This window comes from Eschrichtius robustus, chromosome 3 (genome assembly GCF_028021215.1).
Source record: "Eschrichtius robustus isolate mEscRob2 chromosome 3, mEscRob2.pri, whole genome shotgun sequence".
NCBI classification, from domain to species: domain Eukaryota; kingdom Metazoa; phylum Chordata; class Mammalia; order Artiodactyla; family Eschrichtiidae; genus Eschrichtius; species Eschrichtius robustus.
Window position 1 is genome coordinate 20,168,288 of NC_090826.1, and position 25,954 is coordinate 20,194,241.

Consider the following 25,954-nt stretch of genomic DNA (forward strand, 5'->3'; position numbering starts at 1 on the left):
ACTATGCAGCAATTAAGTTGTTTGTGAAAAGTTTCTAATAGTGTGGAAAGGTGCTTAAGATATGTAAACTATACATGTGATACTCTCTCAGCAATATGAAAAATGTTTACATATGTTAAGAAAGAGAAAGAAAAAGACATACAGAAATGAAGTAAACCAAATGCAAATAGTGGTTCTGTCTGGATGAAAGGATTATGAGTTATTTATATGTTTATTCTTTATACTTTTCTGTTGTATGCAGTTTTTTATTTTGACTGGGTATCACTTTTGCAATAAAAACATAAATCCAATAAGGGGTTATAAATCATTTTACCACCTACCTCAGTTAAGATTTAAAATATAGTGAACGTTCAACATTAAATTAATGTTTTCTGCAGAGAGACAATGAAAAATTTCCCCTAATTTTAAAAATTACTGAGAATTTACCATTTAGCACATTAAGTTATCTTACATGTTGTTATGCAGTTTCCTATAGACCAGTGTTTCTTAAACTGAGGAATGCTGTGTTAACTAACAGGTTTGCTGCAACTGTTTGGAAAACAGTCATTCAGAGTTTTACAGAACTAATGGCAACAGTTATGAAAATCCTGGAGCATTTTAATTCTGTGCCTTGTGAACTTAAGTTATTTAATTTTTGAAAATAAGCTTTTTATTGAAGTATAACACACATCCACAAAAGTGTTCAAATCTTAAGTGTACAACTTATGAATTTTCAAAAAGTGAACACACCCTTGTAACCATGTCACTTTATTTTTCTTGTATTGTGCTGCTATATGTCTTTGATAAAATTTTCATAGTTCTACACACAAAAAATATTGTTTAGTGTTCTGCGGTCTCCAGAAGTTACACTCTTGATATTTTTGCACATTTTGCTCTCCTAACTGCACTAACCCCTTGGTTTTTTTACATTTTTCAAGGAACTCTAAAGTTTCACTCAGAAATTGTTACTCTTAGTTCATGGTAGGAAATTTGGCTTTTATAGGTTAAAAACTCTAAAAAAGTAATAACTTCAAAATGCTTGACATCTAGACTTCGCAGATTTAACTTTTCTTTCATTCGCAACTGCGGCACATGCTTTGCCCCAGTGGCTGCTTGTGTGGAACTTGATTCCTGGGCCTCTGCATATGATACAGCTTAGGTTGCTAATCTGAAGGAGCAGATCAACAGCCAGTGGTAAGTGTGTCAGGCCTAGAAATCCTAGACCAAGCTGGGAGGAACTTTAGAGATCGTTTGCCTCAGATGGGGAAACTGAGTCCTGAAAGGTTATATGCCTTGTCCAGGGTTGCAGAGCTGGCACCAGAGCTGAGTCGAGAATCCTGATCCTATACCCCGTTTCTAAACCATGCTAAGTCCCTAGTCTCTTCTTAAAGCTCATCCTTTTTACCAAAAATGCAATCCTCGGGCTGTGAAACTGACTTCTCAAAAAAGATAAAATTACCTAACACATTTTTCAGCCAAACTTCTTAATGAGGATAACCTGACAGCATCGACCTGTTTTAGAAAATATCCCTTGGGTAACTTCGGGTGAATGAGTGACGGTGTGGGGATGGTATAAATGCCAGTCGGTAATTGTTTAGAGCAGTTCCAGGAGTACATTCAACTGGAATAACCCTGGCAATAGGGAAAGTGTGGCATGATGTCCATTTGTGACGCTCCCCTGGGGAGCGAGCTGTGTCAGGAGACCCGGCAGCTCTTCTGGAACACAAAGTCTCTAGTCTGTGTTCCCAGGCACTGGACGGGGGGACTGGCTACTGGGCCTGGGAGGTAACCATTGATGTTTCATGACTTTTTGGTTTTGAGATTTTGCTTCAATTGGCTAAAGGTAAGACAGGTAAATAAAGCTGCTCTTTGGTTTTCTAAGGAATGCCAGGCAACCGATACATGTATTTAGTAAGTGTTGACCACTGTGATGGATGGGCCCTGGGGATTTAGTGCTTCCTAAAACATATCTGTAAGGACCTAGTCTATGGACCTGGCAGTTCCAAGGAGAGATCACCATTGCCCTCCAGAATTCTTGGTTCTGTTGGTATGTTGGATTAGTGAAATGCACAAGAGTCTCTTCAGAGCTAACTGACTTTTGCCTACTGTAAGTTTGTAGGAAAAGGTGTCTTCTGAGTCTCACCTGGCAGTCATCCTTGGCCTGAACTTCAGTGCCGTTCTCCATGGTCTAATCTGCCAGGTCCCTTCTGTCCTTTCTCACCCTGTTCCCAGAGTACAAGCCTTCCTCAGAGGCCAGACTGATTGCTCTGCCTCCAAATGCCTGTGGCTGTTGCTACCTTTGAGCTTTTGAGCATGTTTTCCCCTTGTTTAGAATGCCTTGTCCTCCCCTTCTACTTCTCCAAATCCTGCCCAACTTTCGAGGCCCAACTCATTTCCCATCTTCTCTCCTCAAAACTCATGTGACACTTCTCCCCATGCCATGCTGTGGCTGATAGAGCCACAGTTTGGCCTGCTGGAGAAGAGAGCTAGGCTCTCTAGAGCTAGGCTGCCTGTGTGACCTTGGGCTGGAACCTTTCCTGAATCTAGATTTCTTCATCTGTAAAAATGGGACTAATAATTGCCAAGGTTATTCAACTTAGCTCATAGTTGTACAGATTAAATGCGTTCATACCATTAAAACCTGTGGAACAGTGCCTGGCATGTAAGTTCTCATTAAATATTAGTTACTCCCTTTAGCATGTTTTTAACCATGGCCTTCCTGTATTATGGTTTAATCATTTTAAATGTCTGTTTATTGGCCTCTAGTGAAATTGTAAAGTCCTCTCATGAAGAAGGGGGCTTAACTTTATATTCTTTGTTTTCAGTCCTACATGTGCATATAATAGTCCCCCAATACATATCACTTAAAGTGAAACTATTACTGCATTAAAGAAAATAGATGGAACAGGAGTAAGGAATTGAAAAGAGAAGCTTCATTTCACAGATTGAGTTTTCTTATGATTCGTAGATCATGTAATTTGTTCCTTTTTTCATTGTTGTTGAGTCTAGTGAGCTCTTCTGTCACAGTCACCACAAGTGTGAACATCATTTAGCAAGGATGCTAGCAGTTTCAGGAGGCCGTCTCAGACACTGTTTTCTTCTAGGCCCATGGTGGGAGGGAATCTCAGACAGTAGATTCTGATCTATCAGGATGTCTCAAAGCATGTGGGTCCTGAGCTGGTTGTTACTAGCATATCTCCCTTGCTGAGGGGCATGGGGAATTCACCAGTGGGGAGGGGACCATGCCCTTCAGGCACCCTCCCTCTGCCTTCCCCTCCTCCTTTATTAGCAGCTCAGATACTCACAGGCACCATCTTCACCTGTCAGTGTTCACAGATATTTGGGAGGAATCAAAAGTTACCCTCTGGTGGGAAGGGGGAGACCCAGGCAGAAGCACTGATTCAAAGGCTGATTGCAGACGGGAGTTGCGTTGATGTCGGGAGCTGCTGGCAGGGTGCTTCACCAGCCACCCAGCAGTCAGGGACTTCAGCCAGGGTCTCCCGCAGAGCCCTGGGGGTGGCCTCTCAGTGATGAAGATGCTGTGTTTCTCCTTCTCCTAGGCTGGAACAAGACATTAAAAAGTTAAAGGCCGACCTGCAGGCCAGCAGGCAAGTGGAACAGGAGCTCCGCAGTCAGATCAGCTCCCTCTCGAGCACCGAGCGAGGGATCCGCTCAGAAATGGGCCAGCTCCGGCAAGAGAATGAGCTGCTGCAGAACAAGTATGTGCACCTTGTGGGCCTCTGGCCGTGAGTCAAGCAGCCTCGCATTGCTCTCGTTTCCAGGGATTGGAGCACAAGGCTCATGACGACAAAGGGATCTAGCAGAGGGTTTTTTTTTAAACAAAATGTTTAAAATATTTAATGTAGGACCAGATATTCAACATGTTATAAAATCTATAAAAATTTCATTGCAACAAAACGGTTTATTAATATTACTATTCTGTCTTCTCTCATTTAATAACTTCTCTTAGTTTAAAATAGTTATTGAGCTTTTGTGACAATATGAGTAAAATTGACAAGAAGTATTTCTGCCACAATTTGAAACTCTTGTTCCCTTGAGTGAAAATTTCCAGAAGATTAGACTCTATCTACTTTGATTTCTGGAACTAAAAAATGATGTTGAACTTTGATTTTATTTGAAGACGCAGACAAAAAGCTAGCTCTTCTGCATGAATTCTTTTATGCTTTCCATTAATTCATTCTGGAATTACTTCTTGACTCAATGTGGGTCTGTCTTTTTTTTAATCTCTAAGCAATGTGTGTCTGGGGTAGTGATTACTATTATAGGTGCCGAGCTTTCTGGGCTTTTCCTTGAAAGAGCAGTCCTTCATCATTTTCAGGGAATGTAGCTCAAAAGCTAGAGCATTATAGGCAAATAACCTTTCCATTGCTTCTGATTCACGTATGTATTTGATGGCTCTAGCATTATTACATAGAGAACATCTTACCTTACATTGATATATTGAGAGAAACTCACCTTATATTGATACGTAAAGCTGGGGGTGGTAGTAGCAGGGAAGGGAATATGGCTGAAATTTTTATCTGAAATTAAGCATCCTGTGATTCTAACTACAAGATCTATTTTGGGATACTCTGAGAAAACATCTCCCAGCTGGAAAGGAAAGGCTGCAGTAGGCTGCAGCATATTGTATTCAGGCAGAGAAAGACCTTCCCCTCCCACCCTTTACCTCAGTTTCAATGGATCTGGTTCAGCTCTTCCTTGGTCTCAGACTGAAGTTCTTTCAAGGTGCTTTGGGGCACTAGAATTAGTTCTACAGTTATCTTTTCCTCTGATAGAAACTTGTTTTATCCTATTTTCTGGATTACCTTCTGTAGATCACTTTAATTAAGCAGAGGCTAGGTCCAATTCTGTATCTTGCAAGGCAGCTTGTTTATGGGCGTTTAGGAATTGTTAAATAATAATGACAATGTATTTTCCCTGGACACTCTGGGAATTGACATTTATGATTTGCTGTTCAAATCTCCTGTTTACTTTGGCCTCAAAATGATAAAGAGGAGCCATGTTTCTCCAGGGTTTATATTGGACGTTTCTAATTGTAAAACTTTGTATGACAATCATTTCCATATAGGTTACATAATGCTGTGCAAATGAAGCAAAAAGATAAGCAGAATATCAGCCAGTTGGAGAAGAAGCTAAAAGCTGAGCAGGAAGCCCGAAGTTTTGTAGAAAAGCAGTTAATGGAGGAGAAAAAAAGGAAGAAGTTAGAAGAAGCTACTGCTGCCCGGGCTGTTGCATTTGCTGCTGCGTCTAGGTATGTTGATGTCACCTGAGTGCTTAATCCAAGGTTGGCTTTCCTTGGACTGAGAATGGGAATTTGATGCCTTGGGCAGGACTGGAAATACACAATCATGCATGGATGGATTGCTTTTAAGTACTGTTTTATTAGCTGGTTTAAACCCCATCTGTGCAAGCTCATGCTGTCATGACTACTTCATCCCTCAGTGACCTGCTGTATAAAGTGGGATGAGGGAATCTCCATGCCTCCCACACCTGGGAGGCAAAATGCTGCTCAAAAAGGGGTTTCCAGCCACTTTCTGTAAGACTGATAATTACTAAATGCTTTGAGGGAACCAATCTGGACTTTTGTTCCCTTTATAGAACTATCATTATGCTCTACTCTTAGTTGTGTGTTTCTGGTGTTTTTAATCTTAAAATGGAAGAAAGATAAAATCTTGGTCCCTCAAGCACTGTGTACTGACTGCTCATGTCTTTGTTGGACATCAGCAAACTGTCAAATGACCTGGAAAAGATGGGGAAGAGAGTTAAGAGCCTCTTTTTCTTTCTTTATGTCTCTCTCTCTTTTTGGCTTCTACTTCACTTTTTCTTTTTTCTTTGTTTTTTTGACTGGTGAAGTTCATCTGCATGGTGGGGGTCAGTTATGGGTTTACAGATGCAGGGTGAGGGTAAATTATTATTTATTTAATTTTAAGTTTCTATCCCTAAATTTGTGTCTATGTGATATAATTCTACTTTTTGCTTTTTTGTATTTGGCATGTTAATAGCCTTCTTTTGGGTTCTGGCATTTGTAGAATAATTGGTGAACCATCATTTCATCTTTTAGGAAATAGCAGTGGGAGAGAGAGAACTCTTTCTCCTGCGTGATCCTGCCTTCCCCCAGCAGACTCTGTACTGCAGATGGCTGAGCTAACTTGGCCCATTAGCATCTATATAGATTCACAAGACCCTTTACTAACCTGCTTAGGATGTCGGGGGGTGGGGGGGGGGTTGTTTGTTCACTCATTTAAAGATTTGTGAGCGTTCCTGAAGCACTTACACTTGCAGGAGATTTTCCTGAACAGTCATCTGGTGTGGCTTGTGCTCTCCTTAATTCATCCAGCAGTTACTCTTTCTTAAAAAATCCCTGAGGAGGATATGACAGTTTCTTAACCATATTGTTTAGTGTCTCTTATGCCTGAGAATCAGTACATTGATTTCAGTCTCTACCCTTAATTTCTTTTGCTTTTGGTTAAGCTTATTGCCTTTGGTCTTATCCTTGGATGGTCCTTGTTTGCCATCATTTATGTAGAGGCTGTTTTTATTCTTAAGTATATCTCAAGGCTTTAGTCTCTCACTGGGCCTTCCTTTTCGTAGGCAAATGACACCTACCTTCTCCACCAGGCTGTTTCTGAAACCTAAACAGTTCACCAGCTTTGGACTGGCCATTGCCATCATCTTTTTAAGTTTGTCCTTATTATAGCCCTGAGAAGCAACCTAATGCTGCTCCCTTCTTTTTCTGTTTACTCCAGTCTTGTCAAAACTTCATGACTAAAGAAAGGTGACGTTCCCAGTGCACAGTCCCTCAAAAGTGAAAATGTTTTTTAACTCACTGCCCCCTGCTGGAGACAGCACACGTCTGGTTCTCTCTTGCTCAGCTTGTGTGCATTGTCTCAAGTCATATGGCCTGATGGGAAGCTTGCTGGATTGGCAAGGTGGAAAAACCTCAGTTCTTATCCCAGTTCTGTGACCTATAAGCTGGGTGACCTTGAACTAGTATTATATCTAAGTAGCTTCAGTTTTCTTCTCTGGAAAATAGGATAATAAACCCTACCCCAGTAAAGAAGGAAGTATGGGTAAAGTACCTAGCTTGGCACCTGGCTCATATTAGACACCCAATTAATAATTATTTTAGATCATTTTTGAAATTATAAAGAACAGAGAGAATGAGCAGACTGAGCCAAAAGCTAAAATCTGACTCTGTGGAGTATAAGAAAAACATCAATCCTGCAATATAGTTAGACCTGTAGTCTTTTAAATCCTCTTTTTCCCTTCTCTTCTTTTTCATAAGGGGAGAGTGCACCGAAACCTTACGGAATCGGATCAGAGAATTAGAAGCAGAGGGCAAGAAGCTCACAATGGACATGAAGGTGAAAGAAGACCAGATCAGAGAACTAGAACTGAAAGTTCAGGTAAAGGAGGAAAAACAGACTTCATCGCGCTTGAATTCCTCTTCTGTGTTAGGTTGGTGCTCTGTGCTTCCATGTGGAGATGGTGCCTTCTGATACAGGCCAAACCCCATTGCATCTGAAAATCTCTGTATGACCAAAAGAAGCTCTCGCCTGTCCAGCTCATTCAAGTCATATTTAGTTTATCTGGATTCTAAGACAAGCCAGAAATGTTAATGGTCCTTGACATGTTTTATACCAGAATTTGACTTACGGGAGATTCATTTCACTTTTTCAGGTTATAGGCCAGATTAGTGTGCTTTGGAACGTATACGCCTCTTCTTAGCCCTAATTCTCTGTCCATCGCCAAGGAATTGACCATTCTGGATGGCTCTGAGCTTCACAGATGGCCACTCCAGGCAATGCATGGGGAGGAAAGCTGCCAGTGCTGTGGGCATAGCCAGTTTTGGGGCTGTGTGTACCTTAGCCAAGTATTTGGTGGCGTTGGGTCTTCAAAGGGATGTTTAAGGCTAATGTCATAAGTTGTAAAGTTACAGTAATTTGAGTCATATGGAGCCCATAAGAAATTAGTGGCAGGTCAGTGGGGTAGAATAGATGACCCAGAGAAAAAGTCTAAATTAGTGTTCAGTGAAGGTGGCATCAGAAATGGATGGAGGGCTTCCCTGGTGGCGCTGTGGTTAAGAATCTGCCTGCCAATGCAGGGGACACGGGTTCAAGCCCTGGTCCAGGAAGATCCCACATGCCGCAGAGCAACTAAGCCCGTGTGCCACAACTACTGAGCCCGTGTGCCACAACTACTGAAGCCTGTGTGCCTAGAGCCCATGCTCTGCAACAAGAGAAGCTGCCGCAATGAGAAGCCCGCACACCACAATGAAGAGTAGCCGCCACTCGCCGCAACTAGAGAAAGCCCGCGCACAGCAACAAAGACCCAATGCAGCCAAAAATAAATAAATAAATTTATTTAAAGGAAAAAAAAAAACAAACAATGGATGGAACAGCAAGGGTTAGTCAGTGAAAGGCTGAGGAACAGCTAGACAATGGGAAAAAATAAAATGAGATGCTCATCTCATACCACACAAAAATAAATTCCAGAGGAAGAGTTGAATGCAGGGAAAGAAACCATTTTGTTTTAAATCACAAAGTGAAAAAAAAAAAAAATGAAAAAGTCAATTGGGGAGGGTACAGATATTGCAACAAATATTATAAAAAAGGAATTAATACTCTCAATATGTAAATAGCTCATAAAGATTGCTAAGAAAAGCTCAAATACACAGAAAGTAGGCAAACTATATGAATAGATAATTCACAGAAGAAATATAAATGACTGATAACAATGTAAGAATATATCCTCATCTATCACCAAAGACAGATAGATTAAAATTGGATATCACTTATCTCTTGTGAAATCAGCAAAGAATTTTTAAATGGTAATATCAACCTGGGTGAGGATACAATGAAATAGGCCTCGTATGTTGCTGGTGGAAGTGTAACTTTCTGGAAAAGGTCACGACGTATTTTTTAAAAATATTTTCCTCAGACTCCAGCCTTAAGGTAAACATTTAAAAGTCTCACCGATGATTGATATACAGAGACGTTCATCATAGTGGTATATAAATGCAAAAAAAATTGGAAATAATCTTAACAATGGGAGATTTGTTTAATAAATTATGATACATATACATGTAGGAATATTAAACAGCCAATAAAAATTGCATTTTCAAAGAACAGTTGAGATTATATGTTTTTAAAAAATTGTACATATAGTTTGATTTCAGTTATGCTGAAAGATACACATATACTTAAAAAAGACAAAGAAAATACCAAATTTTTTGCAGCGTTGGGATTTTGGGTGATTTTTATTTTCTTCTCTGAACTTTTAAGTATTTTTTAATTGACTATAATAAGTTTCGATTTCTCTCTTAAAATGAGAAAAATTAAATATCAGCATATATATATATATATATATATATACACACACGCGCGCGCGCACACACACACACACATATATATAGGCTACATTATCTGATGTTTTAAGTGGGCTTATTTTGCAGTATACCCTGTCAAAATAATTAACATTTTTACAATTTTTAGTGTAGGTTGAGAGTAGAGTTTTGGCACATTTGACTACAGCATTACAGCAACATTTGCAGCTGGCAGCAGGGAAACAGTTCTTTGTGGTTCTGAATTAGGATTGTAAGAAAGTGTTTTATATATATATATAGTTTTAATTAATTTATTTAATGTATTTATTTTTGGCTGTGTTGGGTCTTTGTTGCGGCTACTCTTTGTTGTAGTGCGCGGGCTTCTCCTTGCGGTGGCTTCTCTTGTTGCGGGGCATGGGCTCTAGGTGGACAGGCTTCAGTAGTTGTGGCACACGGGCTCAGTAGTTGTGGCTCGTGGGCTCAGTAGTTGTGGCTCCCGGGCTCTAGAGCGTAGCCTCAGTAGCTGTGGTGCACAGGCTTAGTTGCTCCGCGGCATGTGGGATCTTCCCGGACCAGGGCTCAAACCCGTGTCCCCTGCAATGGCAGGCGGATTCTTAACCACTGCGCCACCAGGGAAGCCCGGAAGTGTTTTATATGGAGACAGAGTCCACAGTTATCTCAAAGCAGCCCAATACAATCATCGTTTTTGTATGTGCACATCACTGTATAAATACACTTTGCACTCCCTCTAAGGGGCGAGTTCTAAACCCATGAAACACCAGAATTCTGTGTTCTAGGGGCCAGGTCAATGATAGTGGGATTTTATTTGTGATTTCAGGCTAATTTGTAGACATCAATGCCAAAACTATCTTGTAACATTGCTGCTTTGATGATATTGATAGGAGCTTCGGAAGTATAAGGAAAATGAGAAGGACACTGAGGTGTTAATGTCAGCCCTCTCAGCCATGCAAGATAAAACGCAGCACCTGGAGAACAGCCTGAGCGCAGAGACAAGAATCAAGCTGGACCTGTTCTCTGCACTGGGGGATGCAAAGCGACAGCTCGAGATTGCCCAAGGTAGGAGAACAGCCCAGGTCACGCGGCATGGCTGAGAATGCCTGGGGACACGGAGAGCAGAGCTCCCTTAGAGCTCGAACCAAAGGCACTTCCGTTTCCTCTCCAAGTGGTTTGATAAGTGCCCACCATGGACATCTAGGAATCATCACATTAATTCATTCTGCAGACATATTTTGAGATGAGAACATACCAAGTGCAGGGCACACAGGGAGGAGTATGAGTTTCTCTGCTCAAGGAGCTCAGAGTGTCGTAGAAGAAATAAATAGAGAACTGCAGAGTCACCAAAAGATGCTGATGTAACAGGATGTACAGGGCCCCGTGGGAACATAGAGAGGCAGGGACTCAGCCAGTCTGGAGAGTTAGAGAGGGCTTTTTCTCAGGGGAGCTGATGTCTGAGCTGGGTCTTGAATGATGAGAAGGGGTCAGCCCAGTGAAGAAGCGGTGTAGTGGCGGTGAGAGGTAGAGAGGCATCTGAACAGAAGAAACAGCTCGAGCAAGGCCAGGGAAGCTAGGAGGGCGTGATGTGTTCAGAGCGGCAGCTGGCTCTGCTTTGCTGGAGCGAAGGTCGCAGGTGAGGGAGTGGAGGGAGGAAAGTCTGGAGAGCAGGCTATTCCCTCGGCAGATATTACTGAGACTTACTATGTGCCAGGCACTGTGCAAATCCCTAAGGGGACAGACAGTAACAAGCAAATATATAAGATCTGATGGGTGCAGTGAAGAAAATAAAGCAGTGGTGATGCAGGCTGTGTGTGTGTGTGTAGGGCTGCTGGTTTGACATGGAGGACATGGAAGAACCTTTGAATAGGTAGCATTTGAACAGAGACTGAGAGGAAGAGACTGAGTGAGCCGTGTAAGTCTCTAGGGGAAAAGCACATGTGTCGTGGCCACTGGGGCTGCAGCCTGAGTGACGGGGAGAGTTTTTAGGGTCAAAAGTAGCAGGAGCCACATTCTGCCAAACTTTGCAGCCTATGGAAAGAACTTTGGACTTTACTCTGAGTGACATGGGAAACTTTGGAAAACTTCTGAACAGAGGCCTGACATGACCTGATGAAAATAAATTTAGATTTTGTTCAAGAAATTGATAAGCCACCAATAGATTACTGAAAAAAAAATTTCAAACAGTTGACTTAATAGAAGGAAAAGAATATTTCAGCAGGTACTTACAGAGCGTTCACACTTGCTCTGCGTAAAGCATTTTACTAGAAGGTGAAGGGGAGACAAAGACGAACAAGACATAGTCTAGCTGGGGATCCGCTAAGGTAGTTGTGCTCAAACTTTTTGGTCTTAGGGACCCCTTTACACTCTTAAAATTATTGAGTACCCCAAGGGAGGTGTTTTTCAAGTGAATTATGTCTACCAATATTGATGTATTAGAAATTAAAACCTAAAACATATATTAATTCATTTAAAAAATAACATAATAAACGTATTACTTGTTAACATAACATTTTATGAAAATAACTATTTCTCAAAACAAAAAAAATTTAGTGAGAAAGGTGGTGTTGTTTTACATTTAGCAAATCTCTTTAATTTCTGGCTTAATAGAAGATATTTCAATTCTCGTCTCTGTTTCTACATTCAGTCTATTGTAATTTCACTTGCCATGTTGCTCCTGGAAGACTCCACTTAGGCTCATGAGGGAATGCACGTGAAGAAGGCGGATAAATGTCTTAGTATTAGCGTGAGGACAACATGGACGCTGTGAGAAGTGCTGCACTAGGGAAAGCCATGCACAAGGCCTGCTGCCACTAGGTAGAGGCAGATAGCTTGAAAGGCCAGAGGAGAGATCAGGGTGGCTTCATAAGGGAGGGACCATTGAGTGGACTTTGAAGGATGAATTCTGAGAGCAGAGAATGGCAGGGAAGAACATTGTTACCTGAGGGAATGGCATTTAAGCAAAGGAAGGACAGTGTTGAGAATGTCCAGGTAAGCAGTCCAGTGGCCTCTAGCTGGGGGACATGGAAGAAGAGAGTAGGAGATTAGTAGGACCGTGAATGAAGCTGTACTAGAGGATGTATCCCCTAGATTTTCAGGAGGAAGGGGGTGACGTGTTCCAACAGGGTTGCTGGAACCATGAAAGAAGAACAAAACAGATTAAGGAATGAGAAGAGAGAATGAGTTTGGTTTGGGATGCTTTGATCTGGAGTTGCCTACCGGACACTGGGCTGAAAGATCTTCATCAGTCAGTGGGAATTTGGGGCCTAAACCCCAGAGAAAAGGCCAGAACCCCGGGGTTGGGGGTGGGATGTAGAAGTTGTGAGAAGTCAGTGAAGCCATAGGAGTGGCTTGGGATGGCAGAAGCAGAGCAAGAAGAGAAGGGGTTGAGAATCAGGCTTATGAATCTGTGGACTCAGGGAAAGGCATTTAAAAAGAAGGTTCTTTCTTGGGAATCCTGCTTTAAAGCCAAACTTCTGACCATACGCTGGTGTTTTGCCTGCCTGGCTCAGCTCCCTGAGAAGTAGCTACCCTCTCTCTGCCTCATCCCTTTTACTTGGATTTGCAGACTTGAAAGAGGTTGTCTCCTGGAGTGAAGCAGCACCTGGGTCTCAGAGTAGCCGAGGGGAGCTTGGCTTCCCAGCACAGATTATGCTTCCTTGTTGGCCCAGAAATTCTCGTAAAGCAAAGAGAACTAACTGTCTTTTCCAAAGCTCTGGGAATGTTTGTACGTTACTGATTAAAGAAATCAAACTTAAATCTTCATGGAAAAAAGATACAGTGGCTCATATATCAGATGCCATTAGGTATTTTATTCATCTGAGGCTTACTTCGTTCAAAGGGAAGGAGGATATTTGATGCTTACTTGAAGCTGAGGGGACATGAAGGAAGCCAGAGGGGGGTGGCTCTTTGCTGCCGCCTTCCCCACTACTCCCCTCCAGTGTCATGCTCATGCTTGGAATATTCTAATAAGAACCCAACTTTATAATTTAAATCAAGCCCCTTGTTGGGTTTCTCCTTCCTACTTTCTATATCATTTGATTCATCTTGGTTCCAAAATGGCTTTCATCTACTATATCATTTTTTAAAATAAGCCACCACGCTCTCTTACATTTTAAATATATTACCGTCTTCTGTAGGACGCAAAGTGAGTGCAACTCAAATACAATCTCTTTCTTTTTTCAGCATTTAAATTTCTGAAGGGCTGCTCCTAAGTGTCCTTCCCCTAGTAGAGCAGGGAGCATCAAAGCATGATGGAAATTGCATGGGCTTTGGAACAAAGTGGTCCTGGGTTTAAATCCTGCTCAGTCATTAATAACTGAATGACTTTGGGCAAGATGCATACCTTGCAGGGCCTCAGCTTTCCACTGGGCTGGGCACTAGGGATTTGGCAAGGACAAAAGCGGGGAGACAGTCTCAGCCCTCATGGAGCTCATGGGCCAGTGGAGAGATGATGGACACAAATCATCACCCAAATGAACACTCACCGGAGACAGAAGAATGCAGTCGGCAGGAGTGCAGACTCTAGAGCCAAACTGCATCGTTTTGAATCCCAGCTCTGTCACTCAACCTCTCTGTGCCCCGGTTTCCTCATCTATAAAATGGATGGGCTTCCCTGGTGGCGCAGTGGTTAGGAATCTGCCTGCCAATGCAGGGGACATGGGTTCGAGCCCTGGTCTGGGAAGATCCCACATGCCGCGGAGCGGTCGGGCCCGTGAGCCACAGCTACTGAGCCTGCGCGTCTGGAGCCTGTGCTCCGCAACAAGAGAGGCCGCGATAGTGAGAGGCCTGCGCACCGCAATGAAGAGTGGCCCCCGCTCGCCGCAACTGGAGAAAGCCCTAGCACAGAAACGAAGACCCAACACAGCCAAAAATTAATTAATTAATTAAAAAAAAACAAAACAAAACATCAGCTTAAAAAAAAAAAAATGGATGATGATGATGATAATTCCCACCTGATAGGGTTGTTGTGATAAATAAATGAGTTAGTCTTTGTAAGCACTTAGAACAGTACCTGGCACATACGTGTTAGCTATTGTAATTATTATCATTATTACAAAGAATAAAGTGACAGAAAGGAAAGTTTAGGGTGTGTTGAGAATCGAGGAGTTGGGGGCTGGGGGTAGGGTGTGATTTAGATGGAAGGAGCAGGGAAAGCTTTGTGAGGGAGTAGAAACAGAAGCCTCACGAGTTAACACAGAGAGCATGGGAGAAGCACAGAAAGGGAAGCGGCCCTGCGGCAGGCAGGAGCTGGTTGGATTCCTTGGTCTGATACTCAGAGATAGTCCATCCTCCCAGAAAAATGTTTCCGCGCAAGAGGTAGAGCCCTAGTTCAAAAGCAGCACCCTCTTCGGCTGCCCTGGTGACTGCTGAGCTGAAAATGTGGTTCCTGGAGATTGAGCTCTTTGCTTCGTCACACCTACCTAAACGCAGTTCCTCTTGACACCATGACCTGTAGGCCACATCTGGCCTGCCACCTTTTCTTGTACCACCCGTGGGCTAAGAATGGTTTTTGCAGTTTTCTATGGTTTTAAAAAAAAAAAAAAAAAAAAACGACAAGGACAGTATGTGGTTCACAGTGCTTAAATATTTACTGTTTGGCACATTACAGGAAAAGTGTGTCTCCCCTTACAAACCATCAAAGCTGGAGTTGAATCCATTTGGGATCCATGGGCCCAAGAGGGCATTGTGTTGGGTGAGCCCTCCCTTCTCACTAATGGTGGGTCTTTGATCTTCCAGGACAAATTCTTCAGAAAGACCAGGAAATCAAGGACCTAAAACAGAAGATAGCCGAAGTCATGGCCGTCATGCCCAGCATAACCTACAGTGCTGCCACCAGCCCCTTGAGCCCCGTTTCCCCACACTACTCTTCCAAATTTGTGGAGACCAGCCCCTCTGGACTCGATCCCAATGCCTCTGTTTACCAGCCCCTGAAGAAATGAAGGCCAGCAGTGTGTTTTGTCCAGGCTTTGGTTATCAGAAGGCATCGCAAAGGAGCGTCTCTGGCAGTCAAGATTAAAAAAAGTTTATATTGTATTTTGTGGGACTGTATATGTTGTCGTTTTTAAAAAGGGGGGAAAAGATAACATCCAAGTCTGATTAGAACTGCCCACCAGTTTTTCTTGTAAGTTTTTAGAAGACCTCACAGAACTTTGCAGTTTATTTTTCTCGGCCAATACATTAAAACCATTCTTGGATTTCAAGTAGCCAATTTTGCCTTTTATGTATTCTTACAGTTTCCTCTTGAAGAAAAAAAAAAAGCAGAGTTTTTCCTTCTCAACCCTTTATTTTTGTTTTGTTCTTAAATCAGCAAGCAAAACCTGCACATTGGATTCACATGGGATGACAATGAAAACTTAGTTTTTAGCGTGAAAGGTTTAAATAACCTAACACAGCTTTGATGCTATAGCTGCATTAAAGAAGATGATTACTAAAATTACAGAAAACAAAAGTTGATTACCCCTCCAAGGACCAAACAAATTCAAGGAGTGTCATTTCGGCCGAGGGGAGAGACTCAGGTGATGAGACCAGCTGTGAGAATGTAACAGGGGTTGTGTCTGAAATGTGTATCTTCCCATCGGTGTGTTTAGTCCTAGAAAATTGCTAGCAGCAGTCTTGTTCACAGTGCCTTGGGAAAAGACATTTCAAGAGGAAACTTGATTTTAAACAATTTCCCCCTTTACCATCATCTACCTTTCTCTCTGTATCAAGCTCACTACGGATCCTGCTGTAGAACTGGTGGGTAGCTGGGCTGTGTGTTACCACTTCAGCCACACCTTCTGTTTCCTTTCATTGAAAGCACCACAGTGTTCTGGACTTGTCTTGAGGCAAGCACCCTGGGAAGGGGAGCTGGGCGGTGTTTGTGTTCGAGAGACTGCAATGCCGGCTAATAAAAGCTGCAGTTCTAGGTTTTGTTTTGTTTTATTTTTTTAAAATTTCCTTTAACTGTGCTTTCCACTTTTCGTCATCTTGTGTTTGACGATTTAAAAGAAACTTGACAATTCCTCAGCTCTTGTGCCAAGGAAGGTTTGTTGTTTTGTTTTTGTTTTTAAAGAGTTTAAAACTCAAAACTCTGCACAAAGATTTCAGTCTCAAGTGTATATTATACATTGGTAGAAAAGTGTTTGCACTGGCAACCTTTGGAAGTGTCTAAGAATCAGGGAGTGGGTGGAGGGAGGGGCTGGGAGAGGGAGGGGCAAAGCAAAATTGTATTTGGAACCTAGGAAAATTAAGAAACCAAATAGAATGGTTTGGCTTCCTTGCCATGGATTCTGGAAGGACATAGTTCTTCTAAAATTTCCTGTTAATTGGCATGTACGTCTCATTTAAAGCAAATTAAGTAGGACAAGCAAGTCAGCAAAATAGAAGTGTTAAAAAGAATCTTCCTTTTAATCACTGATCTTATTTTGGGATTAAAACCTTCTAGCTTTAGCCAGGTATGCATGTTGCTGCCATTTTGCATTTTTGAATCATCTTGTGTAATTGTCACCATGAAAGTGTTACTCAGAATTGTCACAGATTTTTTTCATCTTTGTGCAAAAACATGGAAAATTGTCACTGACTTTGTGTTGAGGTTTCCCCCATTTTGCTGCCTTTTGGGACACTATTTTGGTTAAATACTTGGTCTTGGCTGCATTCCTTTTTTTTTTTTTTCCTGTGGGGTTCAAAAGAATAAACATTTTCTTACAGATAAAACTAGTTTTCTGCCTTTTTAACTTTTCAGGAGGGCACAACAAGGTAGATTGTTCTGAATGGGCCTTAGATTTTCACTCTTGTTCTGTCCTCATTTCCGAACCCTGACAGTGGCAGTGTCCCGGGCAACGGGTGCCGCGGGGCGCAGGTTACAGGATTTGGGATGAATCCATCCAGGCTCTCAAGTAGTTTTCGTTCTAGTCTTACTTCGGATGTATCCATTCTCATTCTCTCTCCCTCCCTCTTCCTCCCCCTCCCTCCTCCTCCATCCTTCCTCCCTCCCTCTTTCCTTCCCTTTTTCTCCCTCCCTCCCTTTTCCTTTCTCTCTGGCATCTGAGTACAACCAAGGCTGACTTGTTTTCTGGTACAATCCTCCTTTCCTAAAAAAGCAGATTAGGGGTGGGGTTGGAAGGTAGTTGGTGAGAAATTTTTGAGAGCAAATTTCCATTTTCCGGAATCTTGTCAGGCCAGTTTGTGACCAATACCCTATTGGGTTTCCTATCTGCTACAGATCCTGAACTGATCTCCAGGGTAACCGCTTCTATAGTCCTCCCTTGTTTCTAGAGGCTTTGTCTGTTTTCATCCTCTGAGAAGCCAGCTGCCCCTCTCGGCCTCTGTTTTCCTCTCTTGGCCATTGTTACAATTGATCTTGGCTCCAGTTTCGGAAAATTCTGCTCTTGGCACCTCAGCCCCATCCCTATTGCAGGATAGCCTTCCTGAGTCTCAGCCGTTTAGGCTCTTGCAAACATACCACGCTTAATACCGTGAGCGGAGTTCCCCAGGGGAAACGCCTCGGCTTGGCAGCTTGGCTTTTGCCTTGGCCCTCCCTGAAGGAATGTGTCTGCCCAAAGCATTCTCATTGTCATGTTCTTTTCCACCAAGGAGATCTCCAGTTGTTGTCTTTGTTACTCTAGGCCCATCATGAAATGGTTCCGTCTTAGTACAGTATCATTTATGACATGCCATAAAGCAGTGTTTGCCATTCTGGATGGTTAAATATTTACAGAAAGCGTGGGCTGAGTGTGTTTTGACTTGACGTCTCCCAACTTGACATAAGGAAATAGCTGTTGTGTGCCCATTCCCTCTGTGATCATCTTTCCAAGACATCCTATAAAATGAGAATGAGCAATTCCTCATGGCTCCCAGCCTAAAGAAAGGGAATAGTCCCTTCTCCTGCCATCGCAGTTCCCCAGGCTCACCTGGCTGCATCACTCAGGCTATGGTAAGCCACCTGGAAGGGCTGAACATCTCTGACAGCTGCTATCAGATTGCTTCCTGTGAAATTCACATCACGCCAGAGGGAGACAAACAGGTAAACTGGAAACCCACCCCAAAGCCAATTCAGTGAAGGCCAGCTAGTAAACCGTTTTCAGGTGGGCCACAGCAACTAGACCTGTTTAGGTTAAAGGCCCTTTGAGCCCTGTAAATGCCTGGTTTTCTGTGACTCTCAGTGATGCTTGCCGCTGTGCTGGCTTCTTCACAAGCCTGCAGCATCTCCCCTCTTTAAAGGCCCTAGTCTGTTCTAGGCCAGGCAAAGCCCTCTAGACAGGGATGGGAGTCTGCTCCCAGCTTTGCCACCAGCACAACTTCCCTGGGGTAGGTGCTGTTTCCTCCCCTTTAAGAAGGAGTATTGTTCCTGGCTGCCCAGCCTGCCAGAAGGAGTTGCTGTGGAAATCAGGGAGAGGAGTGCTCTGTGAACTAGCTAGGGCCTCCGATGAGGTTAGGAGCTGGAGCTCCAGCAGGGAGTGGCCGTGAGGCCTGTCTGGCTGGGAGTCTGCCTTCCGGGCCAGCTCCATCCCCACAGCCTGACTCCCAAGTGGGGTCCTCAGCAGCGTGGTCTGCACTGTGGGCCTTCAGCATCAGCACCTGGGAGCTCTTCCCCAGGCCCCCATCTAAATCTGCCCTTTAACAATGTCTCCGGGTGATTCGGTTGCATATGACTTGTTTAGAAGCCCTGCCTGAGCTGACTTTTCTAACCCGAAGACTCTCAACGCTGTCACTCTCCTAGTTCAGCTTTGAAAATTCAGAATAAGAGCTTAATTTTTGAGGGGCAAGCTGGAGATGAAGAACTCAAAGTGTTACACATTTTGCTTATTTTGTTTATTATCTCTCCCCTCCCCTCCATTAGAATGTAAACTTTTTGAGGGCAGAGATTTTCATCTGTTTACCGCTTAACCCCAGAACCTAGAACAACGACTGCCACACAGTAGGTGCTCAATGAATACTTACTGAGTGAATAAAGTTAATAGATTGGACATGTAACCTGAAATACAGCGTCTTAACTGAATCAGAGCATCTCTTTAATACTACTGTTAGAATGACAGTATAAACAGAACTGTTTCTAGGGGAGGAGAAAATTTGAAGTGGCGTATTTACCATGACAGCTTCCATCTGCCTGTCTCTGGTTTCTGCTGAAACCTTGTTTTTCTTGTCAGGTTTTCTCTACAAACTCCTGCTTGACTTTGCCAGGTGCAGAGATTTCCTAAACAGCTGGATGCCCTGAAAACCATCACTTCTCTGTCAGGGAAGCCTCGCTGCAGGGAACCTGCTGGGGGCCTAGGCGTTTTCTATGCAGTTGGAGCCTCAGACCCAATTTCCCCAAGTGCCAGCCCCGCTGCATCTTGAGTCAATGTGGGGCTTTTTCACTCTGACAGTAATCGAATTATAAAGCATTTCCTCCAGGAAGGTATCTGGTTAAAGACTGATATATCTGCCCAAGGGGAGCACACTTCTTTTCTTGGCCCCCTCCTTCCTTGGGCTTACTTTGTTCCTGCTTTATTCCTACCTCAGCGTTTGCTTTTCATTCCTCTGCCTCTACCTGAAGTTCAAGTCTTGCATCCCCTCAGGATGGGCTTGCTAGGGTTCTGGAATCACCCTGCCCTTATACCTCTGATCTCTGTCCTAAGAATCCAAGGCTTAGCTTCACACAATGTGGTGTGGCCTTTTAAGCCCCGTCCAAGAAGCCTGGATGGGTTTACTCTGGGCAGTGGTCCATTCTGCCCCTGTTCCCCAGCTCTGCGGCCTCCAGACACCTCAGGGCTGAGAGGGAGATGGGGCCGAGTGTGGGCAGGGACCTTGAGGAGGTGTTTGTGCAGCACCAGCGCCTTCACCATTTCCTTCCCTTTTGTCCTCGAGCTTGTGCTGTTTTGACACATTATCTGGTACCAGGCCTGTACTTACCTAGAACAATGGTTCTCAAACTTTAGGGCTTATCAGAAGTGCCTAAATGGCTTGTTAAAACACAAATTGCTGGGTCCCACACTCAGAGTTTCTGATTCAAAAGAACTGAGGTAGGGCCTGAGAAGTTGTTTCTGACAAGTTCCCAGGTGAGGCCGGGTCCTGGGACCCCACTTTGAGAACCACTGACTTGATGGCCCTGTGAAGCCATCCCCTCCAGCTGCCACCAGAGGGCACATGCGATCTTAGCCAGAGGTCTTTTTTTCACCTCCAGCGCTGGCTCCACTGGACAGCAGAGGTTCTTCCCTAAAGATTTCTTTCTTTCTGATTGTAATTTTTGTTATTATGTTATTAGGAAGAAGAAATATTGATCTAAAAAATAAGGTGGGTTCTCAGAGTCTGTCTCTGACAAGCACCAAAGGTCTAAGGGGGACTTCCTTGGTGGCTCAGTGGTTAAGAATCTGCCTGCCAATGCAGGGAACATGGGTTCAAGCCTTGGTCCGGGAAGATCCCACGTGCCGTGGAGCAACTAAGCCCGTGCGCCACAACTACTGAGCCTGCAAGCCACAACTACTGAGACTGCATGCCACAACTACTGAGCCTGCGCTCTAGAGCCCGTGCTCTGCAACAAGAGAAGCCACCACAATGAGAAGCCCGTGCACCACAATGAAGAGTAGCCCCCGCTCGCCGCAACTAGAGAAAGCCCGCGCATCAACGAAGACCCAACATGGCCAAAATAAAGACGTAAATAAATAAATATAAATTTATAAAAAAAGAAAAAAGAAAAGTCTAAGGGACCAGCCTTTTAAAGGTGTTGAATGTCCAGGCTTTCAAGAATTGGAACTCTGTTTCCACAGGAAAAGACTCCGGGGGGCCCCTCTCCCCCAGCGCGTTGAAGTAGGAACTTTCTTTCAGAACGTCCTGGAATCATTCCATATTCAGAACCCAAGGGGCAGTTAAGATTATAGGTGACTTTCATTTTCTTCTTGACATTTCACTGTATATTCCAAATTTTCCACCATAAACCTAATATTACTTTCATAATAAAAAATAATGGTTTTTAAAAACACACTTTAAATGTAATTAAAAGCCAAAACAACAACTCAACATTTCAATTGAAACTTGGGAGATTTCACATCCAGATTTTTGTTTGTCTGTTTTCTGCGGAAAAATCTACGTATCTTGGCATCCCGGGGTTGGCATCCCTCTCCATGCGCTGCAGAATCTGGCGGAGGAGTAGGCCTCAGGCCTCAACCCTGGCCACTGGTTAGAACCACCTGGGGAGCTCGTAAAGATGCCCATTCCCCAGGGCCCACCCCCAAAGAGCCTGATTTAACCAGGCTGGGAGGAACCTGGGCTTTGTTTTGTTTTGCTTAAACTCCACAGGGGTTTCTAATGTACAGTCAGGGCTGAGAAACGGAACTAGAGGATAATGAGAGGAAGCCTCAGTCCTGGCTGGGGTCTGGAGCCTCAGACAGGTGTTACGGGCATTTGCAGGCCTGGGGCCGGGCCAGGACCGAAGGTGTTTTTAGCTGGCCAAACTGAGCTGTGCAGGAAGCTGGTCTGTCTGCCCACCTTCCCTGCGGAGACCCTAGTCGGCTCTCTTCCGCTGTCCGGCCCCTGGGCTTCCCTTCTGGCCCTTGTCCTGGACTCGCCTTACCAACCACATTTATCACGGTGATTTTACCCGTTTAAATTGTTAGCCCTCCAGTTTCCAAAATGAAATTCTGTTAGCATCACCTTAAATTTGTTGTTACTATGTGTTCTCTTCTTATCTGGGGTTTTTATATTGCAAGCCATAGACACAGACAGTGGCCAGTATAAATCCAAAAGGGAATTGAATGGAAAGGTACGGGGCGAGCCCGTACAGTGTTGTCTGGAAGCTGAGAAGCCAGCTGGGAGAGACAGGAGTCAGCCAGTGCGGGCTCTCGCAGGCAGGAAGTGCTCAGTGGGGCACGGGCCCTGCCCCTGGGGTAAATGACTCCGTGACCCAGCCTCTCTCGAGCAAGAGTCTGTGGTAGATGTGTATGATTGTTCCCAGCCGTCCACTCCAGCCCCACTGAGAGGATTATACATCCACCCTCCTGGGTGCCAGCTGGTTTCTGGAATGTGAGTGGACAGCACCTGTGCCAGATCTGAGCAGGAGCTTTAAGTGAACCTGAGTGGTTCAGGCTAGCCTCTGGCTCTCTCTGCCAGGAGAACAGTACTTCCCAGAGAGGGGCCGTACCTAGCTGGGAGCTGAGCCGAGTCAAAACCAACCCTCAGGCCCGTGAACACAAAAAGAAGTTACTGGTGTAAGCCACTGAGAGTTGGGGGCTGTTTGTTACCACAGCAAAAGCTGCCTGATAGAGAGAAATTGTGCAAGCTTGAGTCTTCTGCCCTCCCCTTGGCTGAACCTTGGGGTGGAGAGCGGGAGCCTGGGCCCCCTCAGCTTCATGGTGGGGGCCAGAGCATGTGTCCCCTGCCCCAAGCTACACACAAAAATAGAGAGGTTGTTACAAACAAGAAGCCAAGGTGCTGCTGGGCTGGGGGACCAAGAAGCCCACAAACAGTCACCGCACCTATAGTTCTAGTAGACGAAGCCCCAGGTAGTGGGTCCTAGCCTTCCCGCCACCAGGCCCCTTTCATTATCTTCCTCTCCCATGAGCTCCACGTTTAAGGATTTTACCAAAAAACAAAAGTAACTGCGTGTATTATTGATTACTACCAATACTGTATTCGTCTAGGGGGTAACTGCTCATAGGACTTCCTATCCACCGCAGGGGCCAGTGGAGCTGAAAAGCAAGAGAATTCTACCTTTCAAGTCACCTGTGCAGCCTTTTTGAACTATCAAAAATAGCTTTGGGAGAGCATGTTACAACTTCCCAGGCCTCTATATAGCTGGGCCCCCGGGGATGGGAACTGACAGCTTAACGTGCTCCCTGTTCCTGAGAGCTCGCCATCCCAGCCGCCACACTGGAAGCCAAAACTGTCCTGAGAACCGAAGGAATTAGCCCAGCCGGGGCACTGCAGGCAGCGTGGCAGGCGGTTCAGCAGATACCAGGGCCTTTGTGGGGGAAGCCCTGTGCATAAGGCTGTCTGCCCACTGATCAGCCCTGACTCTGAATAAACTGAATTCCTTGTGAGAGCAGAGGCGGGTGATGTGACGCCCACCCACTAGGATGCTTGCGGTTGGATAGAGCTTGGACCAAGTCACCTGAACTCTCTGTGCCTCACTTTCCTCATCTGTCAAATGGGGGTGATGAAAATGGTCCCCAGGTCACACTGTTGCTGTGAGAATTCAATGAATTCTCGGTACCTGCCGGGCACTGGGCTGGTTCACACTTCACCTCACCCATCACGTCACTAGTCCTCTCAGCTGTTTTAGGAAGAACATAAGAGAAGTAGGCTGGGGAGTTTGTTGCAAGGATGATATGAGCTAAGGCATGGAAGTCTCTAAGCTCATTTAAATGGCCGCAAGCGCACTCACGTGTGTGTGTGTGTGTGTGTGTGTGTGTGTGTGTGTGTGTGTGTGTCCATGCCTGAGCATTCACCCTCCCTGCCCCACGGTGATCCCACCTCCCCAGGATTCAGAGTTTAAACTTTTGTTTCTTTGCTGCTGACTCCCACATCATTCATAATCTTCAGTTTAGGTCTCTCTCCTCAGCTCCAGACTTGTATTTCCAGATGCCTCTTGACAACTCCTCTGACTCAATCTGTTTAAACCGAGTTCCTAATTTCCTCCCAAATCTGTCTTCCTCCATCCTTCCAGTTGCTCAGGCTACCCCCTGGATCCTCCCCAACTGCTCTCTTTCTCTCACACTGCACATCTAATCTGTCAGCAAATCCGGTTAGCTCTCCCCCTGGAAAAACAAAATATTTCCAGAATTTGACTTGTTCTCACCTCCTCCACTGCTACCATCCTGGTCTGACCCACTATCCTCTCTCGCCCGGACTTCTGCAGGAACCTCCTCACTGGCCTTCCTGCTTCAGCCCTTGCCCCCCATGGTCCAGTTTCAACAAAGCAACCAGAGAGGTGCTGTTAGATCACAAATCAGATGATGTCAAAGACTTCCAGTGGTTCTATATACTCCTCGCAGCAAAGAAAGGAGTCCTTACACTGTCCCACCAGCCTGGACACCTACCTCTCTGATCTCCTCTCCTCCCAATCTCCCTAGATTTTTGTCTTTTTTGAAAAAAATGAGTGAAATTTTAATTTTAATGGAGGTCAATATCTGATAGCAGCAGCCAAATCACACCGCCACCTGGTGGCAGCATACTAAAGTCACAGGTTTGTTTTATTTTGTTTGAGATGAACAAAACACTGCAAGCTCAATTTTTGGATATGACCAGAGATATCAAAGCCATTCCCCCCATTCCTCTTCTCCCCACCCCTTTACTAAAACCCAACTTCTATAGTTGATGCTCCCAATTTCCCAGCTTTTTGCCTGAGCCACACCTACTCAGCAGATAAGCAACCAGCTCCTTCTCCCTGTCTCTTGCCCTTCACCAGGCCTGGAGAGCCTCAGGCCCGTTTTCTCTCCAGCTCTGCATTTGTGCTAACACATCCGCAAGCCCTTAGCCCAGCCTGAAAAGGGAATGTGAGAATATGGAGAGAACCTAGTCCAAGTGTAAGGGTTAAGAGTGCAGATGGTACACTTGGACTGATGTGGGTTCAAATCCCTGCTGACCACTTACTGGATGTGGGTCTCTGGACCTAAGGCTTCTCTGAGCCTCAGATTCCCCATCTGAAAAATGGGATGGAGTCTGGATTGAACAAGAGACTTCTTGTTCTTTCTACTATATGTCTTTCTACTTCTCTTTCTACAAGAGCTGGAGCGGGTGGAGACCAAGCAATGATGGGGAGGAGTGGGATGGAAGGGGAGCACTTCCGCCTCTTGGGGCGCCTATCCAGAAATGGCTAAGGCCCAGCCTTGCCTGGAGCTCTTTCACAGTCTCCCTCCCAGGCTCTCCCCATCCTAGTCTACCCAGTCTTCTCTAACAGATTTCTTCAGAGCCTGGCCCTAGCACCTCGCACCCTCTTATAATCAATCCACTTAGCACTCAAGGGGCAATGAATGAGCAAAGGTCCATCAGCCCCTCCTTGGGGCCCAGAGAGGGCAACGCTTAACCCTCTAAAATGGCTCACAAAAGGTAGTATTGCAGGCACTTAAGAAGTGGAGAAGTTTTGGAGCTGGGCTTCCCCAACCGTGGCAACTACCAGAGCCCTGTCCTGATGCACAGGAAACCAGCTTTCTGGCTCGATGCTGAAGCTGCCTGGATCTTGTTGTGTGGCCTTGGTTAAGGCTTAGCTCTGTGGAGCCTCATATTCCCCATCTGTAAAACGGAGCTCCCCAATCTACTTCAGCCCCAGCAACATGGCTGCTGGGACTGCTGAAGAGGTGGGCAGGGTCGGGGCATCCTCTCCCTTCCCCTGCCTCCTTGGGGAACCCCAGGACCCTGCTCAGAGGAGGAGGAGGAGGAGGAGGCACCACTTCCCCTGGGGATGTAGGTCCCAGGGGACTCTGTGATCCTCTCCCACCCTCGCTGTGGGCAGCCAGCGCTAAGTGCTGTATTAATTGTTACCAACTCTCCCTTGGGAAGCAAATTCAAAATGAGGTCACCATGGTAACCCAGACGGTTGCAATGTGACCAAATTTTTAACGTGCTCAACGTGTTCCAGGCACCTTACCTCTCAGTGGAAAAGAAAAGACTGGGGCCTCAGTCCCACACTTCAGTGGCCTGGGGAGCCCTGGAGCTCTCCTGCAC

The 25,954-nt window shown here is 44.8% G+C and overlaps 1 protein-coding gene across 1 annotated transcript in view; it reads left to right on the forward strand.

The window, feature by feature from the left end:
- The window catches only part of MACO1 (macoilin 1), a 56,449-nt gene extending 40,205 nt beyond the window's left edge, over positions 1-16,244 (forward strand). The window contains exons 7-11 of the mRNA XM_068539190.1: positions 3,540-3,698; positions 5,069-5,251; positions 7,286-7,406; positions 10,228-10,402; positions 15,077-16,244. Of these exons, the coding sequence (XP_068395291.1) occupies positions 3,540-3,698; positions 5,069-5,251; positions 7,286-7,406; positions 10,228-10,402; positions 15,077-15,279 (841 nt within the window). The 3' untranslated portion in view covers positions 15,280-16,244. The remainder of the gene's footprint in view (positions 1-3,539; positions 3,699-5,068; positions 5,252-7,285; positions 7,407-10,227; positions 10,403-15,076) is intronic.
- Positions 16,245-25,954: the final 9,710 nt, after the last annotated feature.